The sequence below is a fragment of the Pteronotus mesoamericanus genome, unplaced genomic scaffold (assembly GCF_021234165.1).
Source record: "Pteronotus mesoamericanus isolate MK-2021 breed Mesoamerican mustached bat unplaced genomic scaffold, CSHL_Meso_final contig_164, whole genome shotgun sequence".
NCBI classification, from domain to species: Eukaryota; Metazoa; Chordata; class Mammalia; order Chiroptera; family Mormoopidae; genus Pteronotus; species Pteronotus mesoamericanus.
Genome location: NW_026555065.1, coordinates 14,488,212 through 14,503,190, shown reverse-complemented (window position 1 = coordinate 14,503,190; position 14,979 = coordinate 14,488,212). Strand labels below are relative to the sequence as shown.

General features: G+C 40.1%; 1 protein-coding gene across 4 annotated transcripts in view; it reads right to left on the bottom strand.

Annotated features, from left to right (window-relative positions):
* MYO5A (myosin VA) overlaps positions 1–14,979 on the bottom strand; it is a 165,246-nt gene that overhangs the window by 5,361 nt on the left and 144,906 nt on the right. For all 4 annotated transcript variants that reach the window (XM_054565413.1, XM_054565414.1, XM_054565415.1 and 1 more), the window contains 5 exons: positions 9,930–10,076; positions 7,501–7,655; positions 5,258–5,347; positions 3,595–3,745; positions 1,150–1,432 (listed from right to left, as the gene is read on the bottom strand). In XM_054565413.1, the coding sequence (XP_054421388.1) occupies positions 1,150–1,432; positions 3,595–3,745; positions 5,258–5,347; positions 7,501–7,655; positions 9,930–10,076 (826 nt within the window). The remainder of the gene's footprint in view (positions 1–1,149; positions 1,433–3,594; positions 3,746–5,257; positions 5,348–7,500; positions 7,656–9,929; positions 10,077–14,979) is intronic.

Genomic DNA, 14,979 nt, shown 5'->3' with positions numbered 1-14,979 from the left:
CAGCTGACCAGAAAAAACTTTGTAGCTTCTCTTACAACGTCGGATATGAGAATTGATAATCTTTTAAGTCCTCTCTCTTTCTTAAGTCCAACTGAATAACAAAATCCTGTCACACCAACTTTGGGCCCCAGCCCTCTTTCCAGAAGGCCTGGGTGACAGACAGTGGCCTGGGGAAGCTCAGGGATGGAAGAAGAGAAAGGCAGGTGGGGGACACTGGAAGAGACAAAGACCCCAAGAAACTACACAGATGCTAAGATATCAAGGGGTGGCCAACCAAGTAACAGTGGTTCTTAAAATGAGGTAAATAAATACACAATCGGAACTTAATAATCAGGCAAATAGGAGGAATTATATTATGACAGGTGCTTTAAATGTATAAACACAGCTTATGGAGAAAGAAATTCCACTACCTGGATGTAAGGTATTAGTGTTAACTACAATGGATGTGGGTCAGAAGAGAAAATTTGAAAACAATGCCAGGGTTTCCTGAGACTGAGTAACTGAAGACTTTTGTAGGAGAAATCCCTTTTCTTCCCTCTTGGTGAATATTCTAGCTGTTTTAAAATAAATTATTTGCAAAATAAATCAATTCTATTAGATAATAAGGTTATGCTGAGGAGTAGTTGGGCATCTAACTGGGTACAGCTCTTCCTAAAACATAGAGGGGCATAATTCAAGTGTTAGTGAAAGATCTATTAGACATGCTCTTGTTGCCATGGGTACAAAAAGGTTTTTTTTTTGTTAAAATAAATTTCTAAAAGCAATCAAACATTAGAAATATTCATTATCATTTGACATTTTGCTATTGTACAATTAAAACACACACAAAAGAAGCAGCAGCTATCTCATCTTTATGTATTTTTTATCATCTCTCCAATCCCTCTGATGAATTAGCTTCACTGTGGAGCAGGGCTCCTGACAAGCAGCGAGTAGAGCCTGCTGGAAGGCGCAGCTGGGAGCAATCAGGACTGAGAGCAGGGAGGTCCCACCGGTAGGAGGAAGTGGCTCCAGGCCCGGTCGTTCCTTGCTGCCTGGCTGGCGGCAGCAGACATCAGGTGCCCTGACCTCAAACAAGCCATCAGCAACCTGCACTCTAGCGGGCAGGTGGGCAGTGAGACAGGGCCATCACAGGGGTTGGCATTTGCTCACCTGATCTGCATGCCTTTACTCCAGGAGCACATGTCCTTCCGCAGCAGGAGGTTGTTCAGCGTGATGGCCCCCACGATGTAGAACATCTGCTTGACCACCTGCTTGATCAGCTCGGGGTCCATGCCGTGCTGACACATGACCGAGTGGAAGGAGTTGAGCTGCCGGAGGATGGAGTCCAGTGTGTAGGTGCCCTCGTCAGCGATGCTGGAGGTCCGCTTCCGTAGCCCTGTGGGCTTCACCCCGGACACACCCTGAATGGTCTCATGCTCCAGCATGCCTGAGACTGCAGGAGTAGTTCAAATTAAAAGAGTAATTAATAGAGAAGATCTGGAAGGACACCATTTCATGTCCATACACACACACTCACATACACATTCCATGCGGGAAAATGATCTGAGCATCAAAACAGCGGAGGAAAGAACTTCTCCCCCCAAAAAAGACTTCCAGATTTTCAACTTCAATGAAGAAATAGCTCTTAAATGCAAAAATTTACCATGAAATTAAGAAATCTTAATGGTGTGTTTTCTAAACTATGAAGCAGCAGCCTTGTCATAGCACTAGTATGTGGTACCTTGGGAGGGTTTCTGAGAGAGAGGTCCGGAGTGGTTGGAGAGAAGATAAGCGTTCTCCGGTGCCATGTGAGCCCCAGAGACAAACAAATCAAGCAGCAAGAAAGGCAGGAGCCTGGGCAGGGGTCTTGGAGAAGACCTGGGAGGGGCAGTTGTGCAGGGCTGGGGAGCCGGCCCTTCCTTGCCCCGAGCTCCCACAATGGCAGAGAGTCCTGGGTTGGCCTCCGCCTCCCAGGACTCAGTCTTCTTGCCTGGGAAGACTGAGTCCCTCCCTTGTGCTCCCATAGATGTGGCGTAAGTGTCCTCTAGGATGGTTCTGGGATGCCCACTACCGGACTGGGAGCGCCTTGAGAGCAAAAGCCAAGGCTGATTCACTTGTGTTTCTGCTAGTGCTACATGCACCTTCTACAGACCCTCATACAGGTTTGTTGTGAAATCGCTGGGAGATGGGGTGGTCGGTTAAAGTGAGACACCTCAGAGGTAAACTTCTTGTTTAGCCAATAAAAACAGGCAAAAGTAGAAAAAAAAATTTGGCTGAAACTGACCTTCTTTTCATCTGTTGCCTCTTGCATTTTAGCTGACCGAGATTGCTTTAAATGTATGACCTCTTAGGAGAGTGGTCCCCAACCTTTTTGGATCCCGTATCATGGAAGACAACTTTTCCATGGACTGGGGCCGGGAGGTGGGACGGACAGACGGGGACGGGGACGGGGACAGACGGACACACACACACACACACACACACACACACACACACACGGCAGTAATGTAAGCCAAGCTTCGCTTGCTCGCACACTGCTCACCTCCTGCTGTGCAGCCTGGTTCCAAACAGGCCACTGACCAGTACCGGTCCTTGGCCCCGGGGTTGGGGACCCCTGTCTTAGGGGATGACTAAAGAAATCACTGCCAACTCACACAGTCCCCTCAGCCTTTTATGTTTCCAGTTGTTTGACTGTGTGCTTATGATAGAAAATGTAACACTATGAGCCCATAGAAGGGAAATAAAGAAGTTGTGGAAGTGAAAAAACACGAGGCGGGCAAGCAAGGGCAACTGGGAGTAGTGTTCAGAGGCTGCTGCTAATTTGCCTGAGGATAAGAGTTCGGTAAGAAAAAACATTTTTTAAAATTCAACGCATTCAAAATTAGCAGCCTGCAATTTGTATATGCCTCCTAACTCCTACTTCAAATATGCTACACACTCCAAAGTATAGCACAATACATAAATAAACATCCGGAATGAGTGCACAAATACAAAGACAGGTACATGGAATCACACATTAGCTAAATACATATATACAGAAATAGAAACACCCCCACCTCAGTGGCTCATCAAATAAGAAACTGCTGCACTAAACCAAATTGCCTTTCACCATCCCAAAGGCGCCATGAGATGCACAGCTTAGCATTGGGTGTCTGAGGCCTGTTCTGTTGGCATGGAACCCTCCTAACCCTCTTACTGCAGCCTATTAATTAGGCAAAATGCAAACCCTCCCAGCCTCCTTATTTTTAGAGGGAGAGGTGTAGTAGTTTCCTAGACCAATGTGTAAAGTGTTTTTGAACACTGGGAAAGGAATGAGAGCTATTGTTGGGTATAAAGCATGACTCAATCTTAAGAGAGAGGTATTCCACATGGGGGCGGGGGGCGGAAACTAGCTACTGCTGTCGTGGTCAGGTGGAAGCAGTGGCTTTGAGCATCCCAGTTAGTCATGGCTACCATCCCATGTTCTGGGACTCCTTAGCTCTTTTTAAGGACTGAACCTTACTACTTCATGTTCCCTGTTTGACTATGTGCCCTGAAACACGTGCCGCTGGTGCTCATCCACTGGGGGGCAGGTGGGGTAGGCAGACCTTGATGTCAGCAGTGCCCTGGCCTTACCGATCATTGGCTGAAGGATGTTCTCTAACACCCGCACCAGCTGCTGGTAGATCTGAATGGCCAAGTCACTTAGCACCTGCCGGTACTCAGCCAGGTCAAAATTGGTGAGGCAGTGTTCGTTCTGGCGAGCCGTGTTGTGTTTCATAAAGCCCTAGAGACATAACGCAGAGTTAACGGTACATATGCGGTAAAATGTCTCTTCTGTCTGTTGAACTCATTTGATCTGCATTTTCCTGCTCTTTTTTTCTCCTCAAAGAGTTTCCATCCATCCCACACGTAAATGCCAGGATAATCATTTTCTATGCTGTGTGTGTTTCCATCTTAAAATTCCACTTCTTACTAGCTTTTGAATAATATTTAAACTTGGTAACCTAGCATTTAAGCCTTTCCAATAGCAATGTCAATGAAATAAGATGGGAGAACTTAACTTAAAAAAATTAATGGTTTTTCACTTATGAAACAGGAGGTTTACTGCCACACACTAAATTATCTAAAGTACTAGCCTCTTAAACTTCATTTCATTAAATACAGTCCTATTTATAGATACTGCACCCAAAGAGCACATATAATGTTCTTAAAATAGATCAATTTCTACAGAGACTGGTGCATAAATAAAGAACTTGACTTTCACGGTATCCATACATGACTTTTACCTTTTGGTAGTATTTGTTAAAATGGAAAGCCGACTGTTCAAGAGGTACCTTTGTCAGATGTCGCCTGTCAAAGGCAACAGCCTACTTGATGGATTCTGTCCACAGTCAAGCATCTGGCCCCCCTACAACCTACTTAACAACATGGTCTAGAAGTGGGGGATGAGAAGACAGCTCATGGCCCCTCTGGGGGACTCTGGTCTGTCAGCCCCTCTTCTCAGGAATCATATTTGCTCACATTTGTATTTCCCATCATTCGCCTGGAGAGGCCCCCGCCCCAGCCTCTGTCTGGGCGCTCAGAACGGGCTCCTGCTCAGCTTTTCTATCTACCCTCCTGGCAAAAGAGGGGGTGGCACGGAGAGCAGTGGTGAGGGGCACAGTCTCTCAGAGGCGGGCAAGCCCAGAATCCTATGGCTGAGAGGGTTGGGGCAAGCTGATGAACTTCACTGCGCTTCAGTTTCCTCATCTGTAAAACTGGGTTGCATCCTTACCTCTCAGAAATGTTGTAAGAATTAAATAACATAATGTATGGTAAGTGCTATCTGATACATACTAAACTGCTCTTAATAAATTATTAATACATTACAGTTTTGAAAAAGTAGAGTGTCAAACAACTGATGAACACATCACTACAAAGGAAAGCTAAACAGATTTTTGGACATGTCTTAACTTATCACCTTTAATGCATTATAGTAAGCTGACATTGATTAATTTTTAAAAATAATTCTTGACTAGTCCACTTCCACAGATTGACAAAAAAATTCATTTTTGCAACTATTCATTGATCAATGCTCATTATATATCTACTGTGTTTTTCATAATACCAACTCTCAGAAGTAAGAAACTAGTTCTGTAAATAATAGACATCAAACAAAGCTATGCACTTCCAAGCCACTTCTGAATTCAGGTTTCTAAATTAACAAATGGTTAAACATTTTCCTTAAAAAAATCAGAGAAAGTATAGCATGCTGGGTTTTTTTAGCACGCTGGTTTTGTAATTAGGGTTTTCTCACCTCTTCTCCGCTGTACTGCTTCAAACAGTGCAAAAATCGGCAAGTGTTGGAAAGCCAGAAGGAAACAGTTTCGAAATCATCACCTCTTTTCTGAAAGAGAGGATAAGTCTAAATGTGCCTTTTCTTTAGGGAAGTAACAACCTGAAAATAATGCACAGATACCAGAAGTCCCATTTCTTTCAGTTACCATTATAAACAATTATAAAAATCAGTTGTAAAGCCTGAGATCATTGTTATAGAATTTCAACCACTAGGTTCATCAGTTGTTTTTTATTTTGCTCGGTACCTTTTCTTTTTTTTTGCTATGAGAAAGTTATTCCCAGTGATTCACTGTGGATGTTAGCTTAACAGTTCCCTTAAGCAGAAAAAAATTCTCTAAGCCACAGTTTACCCAAACTTACTTCCCTTGGGGTTACTGAAGGGAAGCAAAGGGCTAAAAGCACAAAACAGAGTAACAAAGATTGCAAAGCACTAAAACTCAGATTAGGTTAAAAATCTTGTCAATGATATAAAATACAATTGCTAAACAGTGAATCAGAAACAGGATCCAGTCTTGCCTTGGTTGGTGTGGCTCAGTGGATTGAGTACCTGGCCTGTGAACAAAAGGGTCGCTGGTTCAATTCCCAGTCAGGGCACATGCCTGGGTTGTGGGCCAAGTCCTGAGTAGGGGGCATGCAAGAGGCAACCACATATTGATATTTTTCTCCCTCTCTTTCTCCTTCTCTCTCTAAAAATAAATAAATAAATCTTAAAAAAAAAAAAAAAAAAAAGCCGGGGTGAAGGAAGTCCTGAGCAGAGCAGTAGACCAGGGGAAGCTGCCTGGCTCTTCATCATAACTGTGGCACATCTCATAAAAGCCCACTGCCGAATCAAAACAGGAGCATAAGACAAATACACTTCAAATCAAATAAGGGTCATGAGACAAATGCATATCATTCTTAAATGGTATTAAAAGGGTATTATGTTCTAATACCCTCTACTTTTTAATCTTTAAACAATCTGGTACAATAATTAGTTAAATTACATAAATGCCTTCCTGCAATTAAGATGAGAGGAAGAAAACTCCATTATTTGGTTTTGTTGTTTTTGTAAAAGTTGACTTAAGAAATAGTAAAGCTTAGAGTCTATCTAAGGACAATATAGCATCAATATACCAAAAATGAAATGAATTATATTCAGAAGATATTCACCAATTTTTTTTTAAATATTAAATTTTCAGAAACTCCATGCTTCAGTAATCACTATACAATGTAACTATATAGAATATCTTAGCAATAGGGACTGAGAACTAGCATTTGTCAAAAGTTCATGACCACACGCTGGGGGGAGGGTATGTTTCATGGGGGCACAATAATATGAATGTGCTTAAGTGCCACAGAGCTGTACACTGAAAATGGTTAAATGGTATACTTTTTTGTTATGTATATTTTACCACAATAAAAAATATTTCATGAAAGCCATCTCAGATTTGAGAGTCCACTGGGAATGTTAACTATCTGCTTATCTCCATCCTAAAAGGTCTCCTTAAGTCAGATAATCAGAAAGCCAAATATCTGGGGCACATTCTCTTAGCTCCTTACAGAAATACCTGAGTTAAAACTAAGAATAATGTTCCTTGTTTTTCTAGAGAGGCAGGAGGAGGATTATGCAACATGTCTCAGTGATTGCTGAGTTATTAGGTAGGACTTTCTACTCTATTACATAATTTTGCAGCCTTTTCCAAGTCTTTCCTTTCAGGTTAGCACCTGGGTGTGGTTTCTCACGTGGAATCAGGCGTTTCAGGTTAAAAGGAAAATTATGGGTGAGTTGCAAAAAAGTGGGAAGAAAAATTTTAAAATTTTATCAGATATCTTTTTATATGAATGAGCCAGATATTAGTGAACTTATTTAATACCTATTTTAACTATAGCATCATATTCCCTATATATAATGGACTCCACTAAATATTTTAAATTTTTAAGTAAGACCTTAAAGTAAACTATTTCTGTCTATGAAGAAACAATTTACTCCACAATTAAATGCAATTATATCAAATTAATTTTGATTACTGTTCAACCCAGCCCTGCTTTGAAAGAAGGCACACAGACAATCTGTAAGAACGTTTCCTGCAGTGGAAGGTAGCAGTTAAGGCTGGAAAGTGTTCATAACTGGCATCTTAGCTCACAGCTAAGGAAGGAAAAGTACTTGGGTTCAGATTCTGTCATTAATATTCATTATGAGAATTTTGTTGAATATGAACTGACCTTTAATACTTTTTTGATGCTGTTAATTGTTGACGTTAGCAATGACCTCACTTTTTGATCATCGTTCAGGTAGTCAGCATGGCGAACACACATAAATAGGATGTATGCTGGTAACCCTGGAATCAAATTGACTGCTACACCACGTGGCTTCAATTCTGAAAAAAGAGAAAAAATAATCTTATATAACATTGAAAGTCACGAGAAATGCTTGGAAAGATAATAAAAGCACAGTTCTCATGTACGAGTCAATCATTCAGGGTAAAGAGGTCACATAAAAAAGCAGTTTAATAGCTCATTAAGAGAAGTTCTTGAGAGTGGGAACATGTGAATTTTAGTTGTCTACGCGATGACAACTCCCCAATCTCTATCTCCTGCCCCGACTTCTCCCTTGAATTCCAGTATCCTGTACCAAATGCCTTCTTGGCATCTCAGCTCAGACACATCACACTGAGCCCTTCCAAGACAAACTTGACTCCCCGTGGTACCTGCTCTTCTAGGAGTTGTCCCTATCTCAGCAAATGGCAGTTCCAGCCCTCTCGTTTCTCAGGTTATGAACCCTGCCATCATCTTTGTCTCCTTTCTTTTTCTCACATATCTAATCCATCAGCAGCAAATCCTGTTGGCTCTACCTACAAAACACATCCAGAATCCAACTACTAGCTGCCCTAATCTAGGTCCCCATCATTTTCTCCCAGATTGTAGTGAGAGCTTCCAAACTGGTCTCTCTGATTCATCCCTTGCTTCCCAGTAGTACATTTTCATGCAGCAACCAGAGTAATTCTGTAAGAAAATGTACATCAGATCATGTCACTCTTGTTATGAAAATCTTTCAAGTTGGTTCTCACCTCATTCATTTGCGAAATGAAGTCCTCACCACGATCTATGTGATTTGGCCATGTTCCCCTTCCCTAGGTCACTGTGCTCCAGTAAAATTGGTCTCACTTGCTATGGGTTGAACATGCCAGGCACACTCCCATCCCAGGGCCCATGTACTGACTATTTTCTGCCTGGAATGTTCTTTCTTCAGATATCAGCATAAATTGCTTCCTTACTTCCTTGGCCTTTGCCAAAAAACCACATTATCAAGGAGGCGTTTCCTAACAACTTTATATAAACTAGTACACCTGCCTTCTTTCTTTATCCTTTCTACCCCATTATATATTTGTTTATTTTTTCCTCTATTTTCTTTTGCGCTGGAAGGTAAGTTCTATGAGAATAGGGACTTTATTTTGTTATTCAGTACCTAGAAAATGCTTGGCATATGGTAAAAGCATAATAAATGTTTAGTGAACTGATGAAACTTTGCTTAAACTTTATGCTTAAAAACCAGTGGTTCCTTAATATTTTTGCTAAATAAAGATCATGTGGAAACTTAAGCATCTGTGCACCTATATATAGTACAAAGTTTAATGCCAGGAACCTTAAGAACATTAAATCAGGTACAACTGCCAATCACCTTGCCGTCACCCTGGCATCTGGGGGAAGGACGCTATGCAGAGGCTGAGAGGGTTTCAGCTTTTTCAGTTCACAGCTTTCAGGCTGTGCACACTCCCTAATCATTGCTCACACTCTTCTAAAAAGTATTCTCGCAGAGCCAGTGGGCTCAGATTCACCCAAAGGCCTTACGCTGCCCTGAAGTGCTTCTTCCACGCCCATTTCATTCTTCCAGCCCTCCTCTTCCATTGCTGGAATATTTTCCTTAATTCTTTTGTTATTTTCTCCCTATTACTGAGCTGTTGTTATTGATATATTTAGTCATACACTTTCTAGGAAAGTAAGGAAAACAAATTCAGGAACTTAAATACCCTCGAGCAGTGGTGTTCAACTGTGGCTACAAGTCACAAGGGGTCAGAATCCCTTGAAAGATTTTTAAAAATATTAGACATGACTAGGCTCTTCCCTCTAGAGATTTTGATGCCATCAGTCTGTGGTGGGACCATACGACAATACTTTTCAAAAGCTTCCTAGGTTAGTCTAATGTGCAGCTAGAGCTGAGAAGGCCTGGCCTCAAGGGATCCGTATAGGTGGACTTGCCTCCTAGGCGAGTGTCCCCGCAGTCTGACCAATGACACATATGTGGTCAGGATGCTTCTGCAGCACTATAAGGCAAAGTATGTAATGATGACTGAAGAAGCTGGTGCTGAATATTTCGAAAATTAGTGACTGGTCTCTTCTACCACTGACACATGTACCAGAAAGATCTTTTATCCCGTGCAGAAAATACTTGCCCTCTGCTCCCCTGCTCCCTTGTTTACTGATGGACACAGCCAGAAGAATGCCGTTCTCCAGCCAGCGAGAGAGGTCTCACCAGGAACTCAGCTAACTGGCACCTGGCTCTTGGGCTTCCTAGCCTTCAGAACGGGGAGAAATAAATGTCTGCTATTTATGGTGGGGGGGTGGGGGAAGAACAGAAGAAAGAAAATACTTGCCCAGAATTAGGTTCTTAACAAGTTTTTGCTCATCTTCCTTCTTGTACTCCAGCATTCCTTGGAAATCCTTCTCTTTCCTGGGAATGTTGACTGGACGGATGGGTTCGTCAATGATCTGCCCTGGAGATATGTTCTCCATCTGGCCCACTTTGTAAAAAATAAACGGGAGAAGAAAATGTTTTCCAGGTAGAGAAGATGAGAAGGTTTCATGTTCTTATAATTCTAAATGATAAATTCTGTAACAGCAGAAACATGCCGTATGTGCCACTTAATTGTCCCTTCTTTAAACACTTGTTCTGTTAACATTGCCTATAGATGGCAAGATTAGATGGTAAAGCCACTGACAGCCACCAGTGCTTGGCTACTATCAACATCAGAGAACCTTACTTGATTCAAAAGCATTTTTTAAATAATAAATTTACTCTGTAATAAGATTAAGTGTCCCCAAAGTAAGTGGTTTAATTTCTTGGTTAATGAATCATTGTTAATTATAAATGGCTAAAGATATTTAGACTTAAATCAGAGAAGGAAAAACAAAGAGGAAGAAAGAGTGTAGGGGATTCCCCCTTACTTTTGGTTTTATGAATGTAGTCATTGGAGAAAAAGACCATTTACTTTAAATGTATCATTGCAATCAGTTCAGACCACATCAAGATAGCTGGTAGGATAGGGTTTCTTCACACTAGTTGGCATGAAATGTATTATTTTTCACAGAGGCTTCCCAAGGCAAAGACCTAACTTTCACCAGCTGTCCCTCGTTCCCAAAGAATTCATGAGCAGGTAAAACCACTTCCATTTAATGTGATTTCCTAAATATTATTTTTTTGTTTGTTTTTAGTACAGTGCCAAAAGTCCTACCATGATGTTGCAACTATTAAAGCACAACCACTGCTTAATAGCCTTACAGGTGTTAAAAGTGGTCACTACTGTCACTAGCTGCTGCTGGAGAAGAGTTATGCTAAGGATTAAAAAAAAAAGCCTCCAACATCATCTCAAAATTGAGAATTGAATGGGGAATGCAAGAGAAGGTAGGGGAACACACGAGTTAGAGTTATGGTGGTGTTTCTGGAGACACATGCCAGTAAGCAGGTTGTTTTCTCTGTAGGAGGGGGCAGTTAAGAAATCTATTTGGAGTTCAGAGACTTGTTGAACAAATGCAGATCAGATGCATTGGAAAGTTTAATGCTGCTTACTCCACAGGGTGACAGTCATGCTGCTCCTGCCTCTACTGGGCAATTCCTGTGTTGGTTCTCGGAAGCCACCTCCACTGGAAGAGGTTACCCGAGGGAACGCCATCTCCTGTCAGTGCTTTTGCTTATGAAGCAGAGAGGCTGGTGACACCTGTCCACTTCTTGCTGCAGCCTCGCACAGCAGGGCTGCCAGTGCTGAAGATCACCACCGCCCATCAATACGGTGGTATCTAAGGAGTGACTGTCCTGTGATTGGACAAACCAGGGCTGTGGCATCTAGTGCTTCAGATGCATGATGCCGTCTGGAAGCCACGAGACTAACTGTGAATTGTATGTGTCTGCACAAGCGATAGAAGATTTAGACTATTCAGTTTTACATATATTATTTCTGGAGTCAGTTTAAACACAACAGCCTCAGGATTTTGAAGTCCACACAAAGTGGCCTTCCCAGCTCACGTACATGCTGCATATAAAATGCAAAGAAATAACATCCTCACTATCTATATTACTAGTTCTTTTCAGCCACAGAAACAATCCTAAGAGGAGAAACTGGGAGGAAATACATTCAGCATGTTAAGTTTACCAATAAATGTACATATCTGGACTCCATTTGATACAAAGAGAATGCTTTAAACCTACTGATTTCATCATATCTATGGGGCCATTGATTATGAAATAACATTATTTTATATAACACTAAAGAAGGAAAACATTGCCAATTAAGCTGTAACCCATCAATAGTTGTGAAACACATCCTGATTTCGGAGATGTTAAAATGTCAAAAATTGTGTACTTCAGAATTTATGAAATATGCTAAATATTTTTATTAAGAGATTTCATGTTTTAAAAGAAAACTTCACTTTCCTTTTGCAAAATCTCTAATCAAGATATTTTTGGTTCTGTATAAAAAAGTCAAAGTTAAAATTTGCTATACTTCTATTAAGGATGCCTTTAAGTAAGTAAGGCTTACTTACTTAATTACTTATTTCTATTATTTAAGCCTTTTCTTAAAAAAAAGATTTTATTTATTTTTAGAGACGGGACAGGAGAAAGAGAGGGAGAGAAACATTGATGTACGAAAGATACATCCGTTGGTTGCCTCTCGCACATCCTCAACTTTGGACCTGGCCCACATCCCAGGCATGTACCTTAACCGGTAATCAAACTGGTGACCTTTCGGTTCGTGGGCTGGCACTCAATCCACTGAGTCATACCAGCCAGGGCTCTCTCTGCCTTTGAATTCTCCCCAGAGACTTGAGTCTTTACAAAAACTTAGATAAGATGTAGATGTTAGCTTAATATGACTTTGATTCATTTAATTAGTGCATCTTTGCACTAATTAAAATAAAATGCCAGCCCTTATCAGTATCAGGTAAATGTAAAGTCAGAAAGGGAGAAGCCAGAACACCCACCCCAGTTTTCAAAGATTCAAGAGACCCTGGGAGTCATTCAGTCCAATGAGCCATCTAATACCAACATCCCAGAAGGACCTGAAGCAATCCCTATTTCTACTTCATAGATTCTTTATACTTGAGGGAAAAATATTTCTAAACCTTTTTTGTCTTGGAAAAGGAAAGGACACTAGAATTTTTTAAAATTTATTTTTCTTCATTGAGGTACCAGGAAGATCTGGATCTCAAGTTTAATTGAGACAGTTAAATTCCTATAAATAGATAAATTCTGCTGGAAAATATGACACAAAGGAGAGACATCAGTGGTCCTCAGAAGGCTTGAGTTAGGCATAGTTTGGCCACTAACTGGCTGAGACCTTGGACATCACTTATAGTTTCTGGGCCTCAGTTTTTTCTCCCACAAAATGATTAACTCATCTCTAGAATTCTTTAAGTTCCAAATTCCTTGATGCCATGAAAATTGAGATGGAACATCCACTCCTGGATTAAAATATAATCCAAACCATATCAAATTTTGAAACATTCTCCATTTAGCTATGTAATTTCTGCTAAAAAAATATATGTTGGCGTTTAAAAAAGTTTTCATTGGCTTCTAAAACAATCTCTGTAATTAGAGTGTAACCCACAGTAGGAGGCAAAAGTCTTGCTATTTTCAACCAGAAGAACAGGATATTATAATACATGTTTTTAAAAATATAATACAATTTTTAAATGTTCCCAGGATTTTCTGTATAATGGGGGATGAGGAAACTGGAAGAAAAAAGTGTTGGAAGAGTCTTGTCACCTCTGTCCTCTAACTTTGGGAGGTGGGGGGACATTGCTCTCAGCAACTGGTCAGTCAAATTTCATTTGATCTCAGTTGATCTCATTTTATTATTTGGACTTGTATCATTTAACACAACCTTTTTTTAAGACTATTATAATGTCCTTTTTTTCCCTTAGTCTATGAATTGCCTTCTCAAGTGCTACTTATATGTTTAAGAAAATAGCTGGCAGGATAGTTTGACAGATGAGTTGATTTCTGATTGAATTATGGCTTAAAATTGCTAACATCTTAAAATATCCCAATCTCTCTCTTCAATTAAAGCTGAGTTAAAACTTAAAATAACAAGTGAAACTATTAGGAGTTTTAAATAAAAATCTCACAAATTGATACCCTTGAAATCAGTTTCTTTCAAGCAAATACTCTGCTATCTAATTATCATCTCATGATGTAATTAGTGCAGAGTTAAGTGCAGAAAAGTTCTCTGAATAAAGGTTTTTAAAGTTTTGCCAACAGACATTTTAGCCTGTGTGTATGACTGAAGGTTCAATACATTATTCAGATATGTAATATCTGAATCACATAATGCTAAAGGACTGTATATAAAATATGACAGCAAAGTAATCTGTTTTCTAAATATATCTTTCAGCATTTGTATATCCAAGGGAATATTATACTCTTCAAACTAAACATCCATGCTGCCATTATGGAATGATTATAATAGGTCAGATACTATACTAGGTGCTGTGAAAAAGGGGGAAATAAAAGGTGACCCCTTGCTCAGGAAGCTCACAGTCCACTGAGGAAGTCAATAATTCAAACAGAAAAACTGCTAAAAATATGACAGTGAAAAACCATAAAAGATATTAGTCAAATTGTGGTACAGAGAAGATAGAACCATAGGTCTGCGTGATCAGAAAAGGATGCTCTTAAGGATGTAACATATGTCTCTGATTTCAAAGGATGAGCAGAATTTGACCGAGAGGCAGGAAGACCAAAGAGAAGAAACAGTTACGATAGGCCGGGCATGATGGGGCATGAAAACCACACACAGTGAGTCATGGTAATTATTGTGAACGTTCCCAGTGTTAGGGACTCTTCACTCCTTGAGCCAGGCAAGAATTAGTCAGAGTGACATTAGGAGAATGGATGGGGAGTCAGACGACACAGTATCATTTTTGGTCAAAATGACAACAGTTTGCATAGATGTGAAGGCAATTCCAAAGAGTGTCCCTGAAACTCTTGAACAATAAGAGTGTTGTTGGAATAAGTTTGGAATTTGGCTTTTGCCCTGCTCACTTCTATATTCCTGGCTCCTAAATAAATACCTACTGAAAGAACAAACATACTAGTGCACAAGATGAGATTCATTTGTATATAATAATAACTGATACTTAATTCATTCTCAAGGTATTTTCCTATCATCATCATATATAAATTAGGAGATGTTTTTATAAATCTTATTTCTTTATAACCATAATTCATTTTTTCTTATTTCTCTTTTTATCTGCATTACATGGTTAAGTTCTCTGAGGATACAGACTTTGTCTTACTCGTCTTAGTATCCCTAATACTAAGAATAACAGCAATAATAATAACTAAGTTATATATATAGCATTTACTGTGTGTCAGGAACTGTACTAATGCATTACACTTATTAACTCATTTAATCTTTACAAATCACA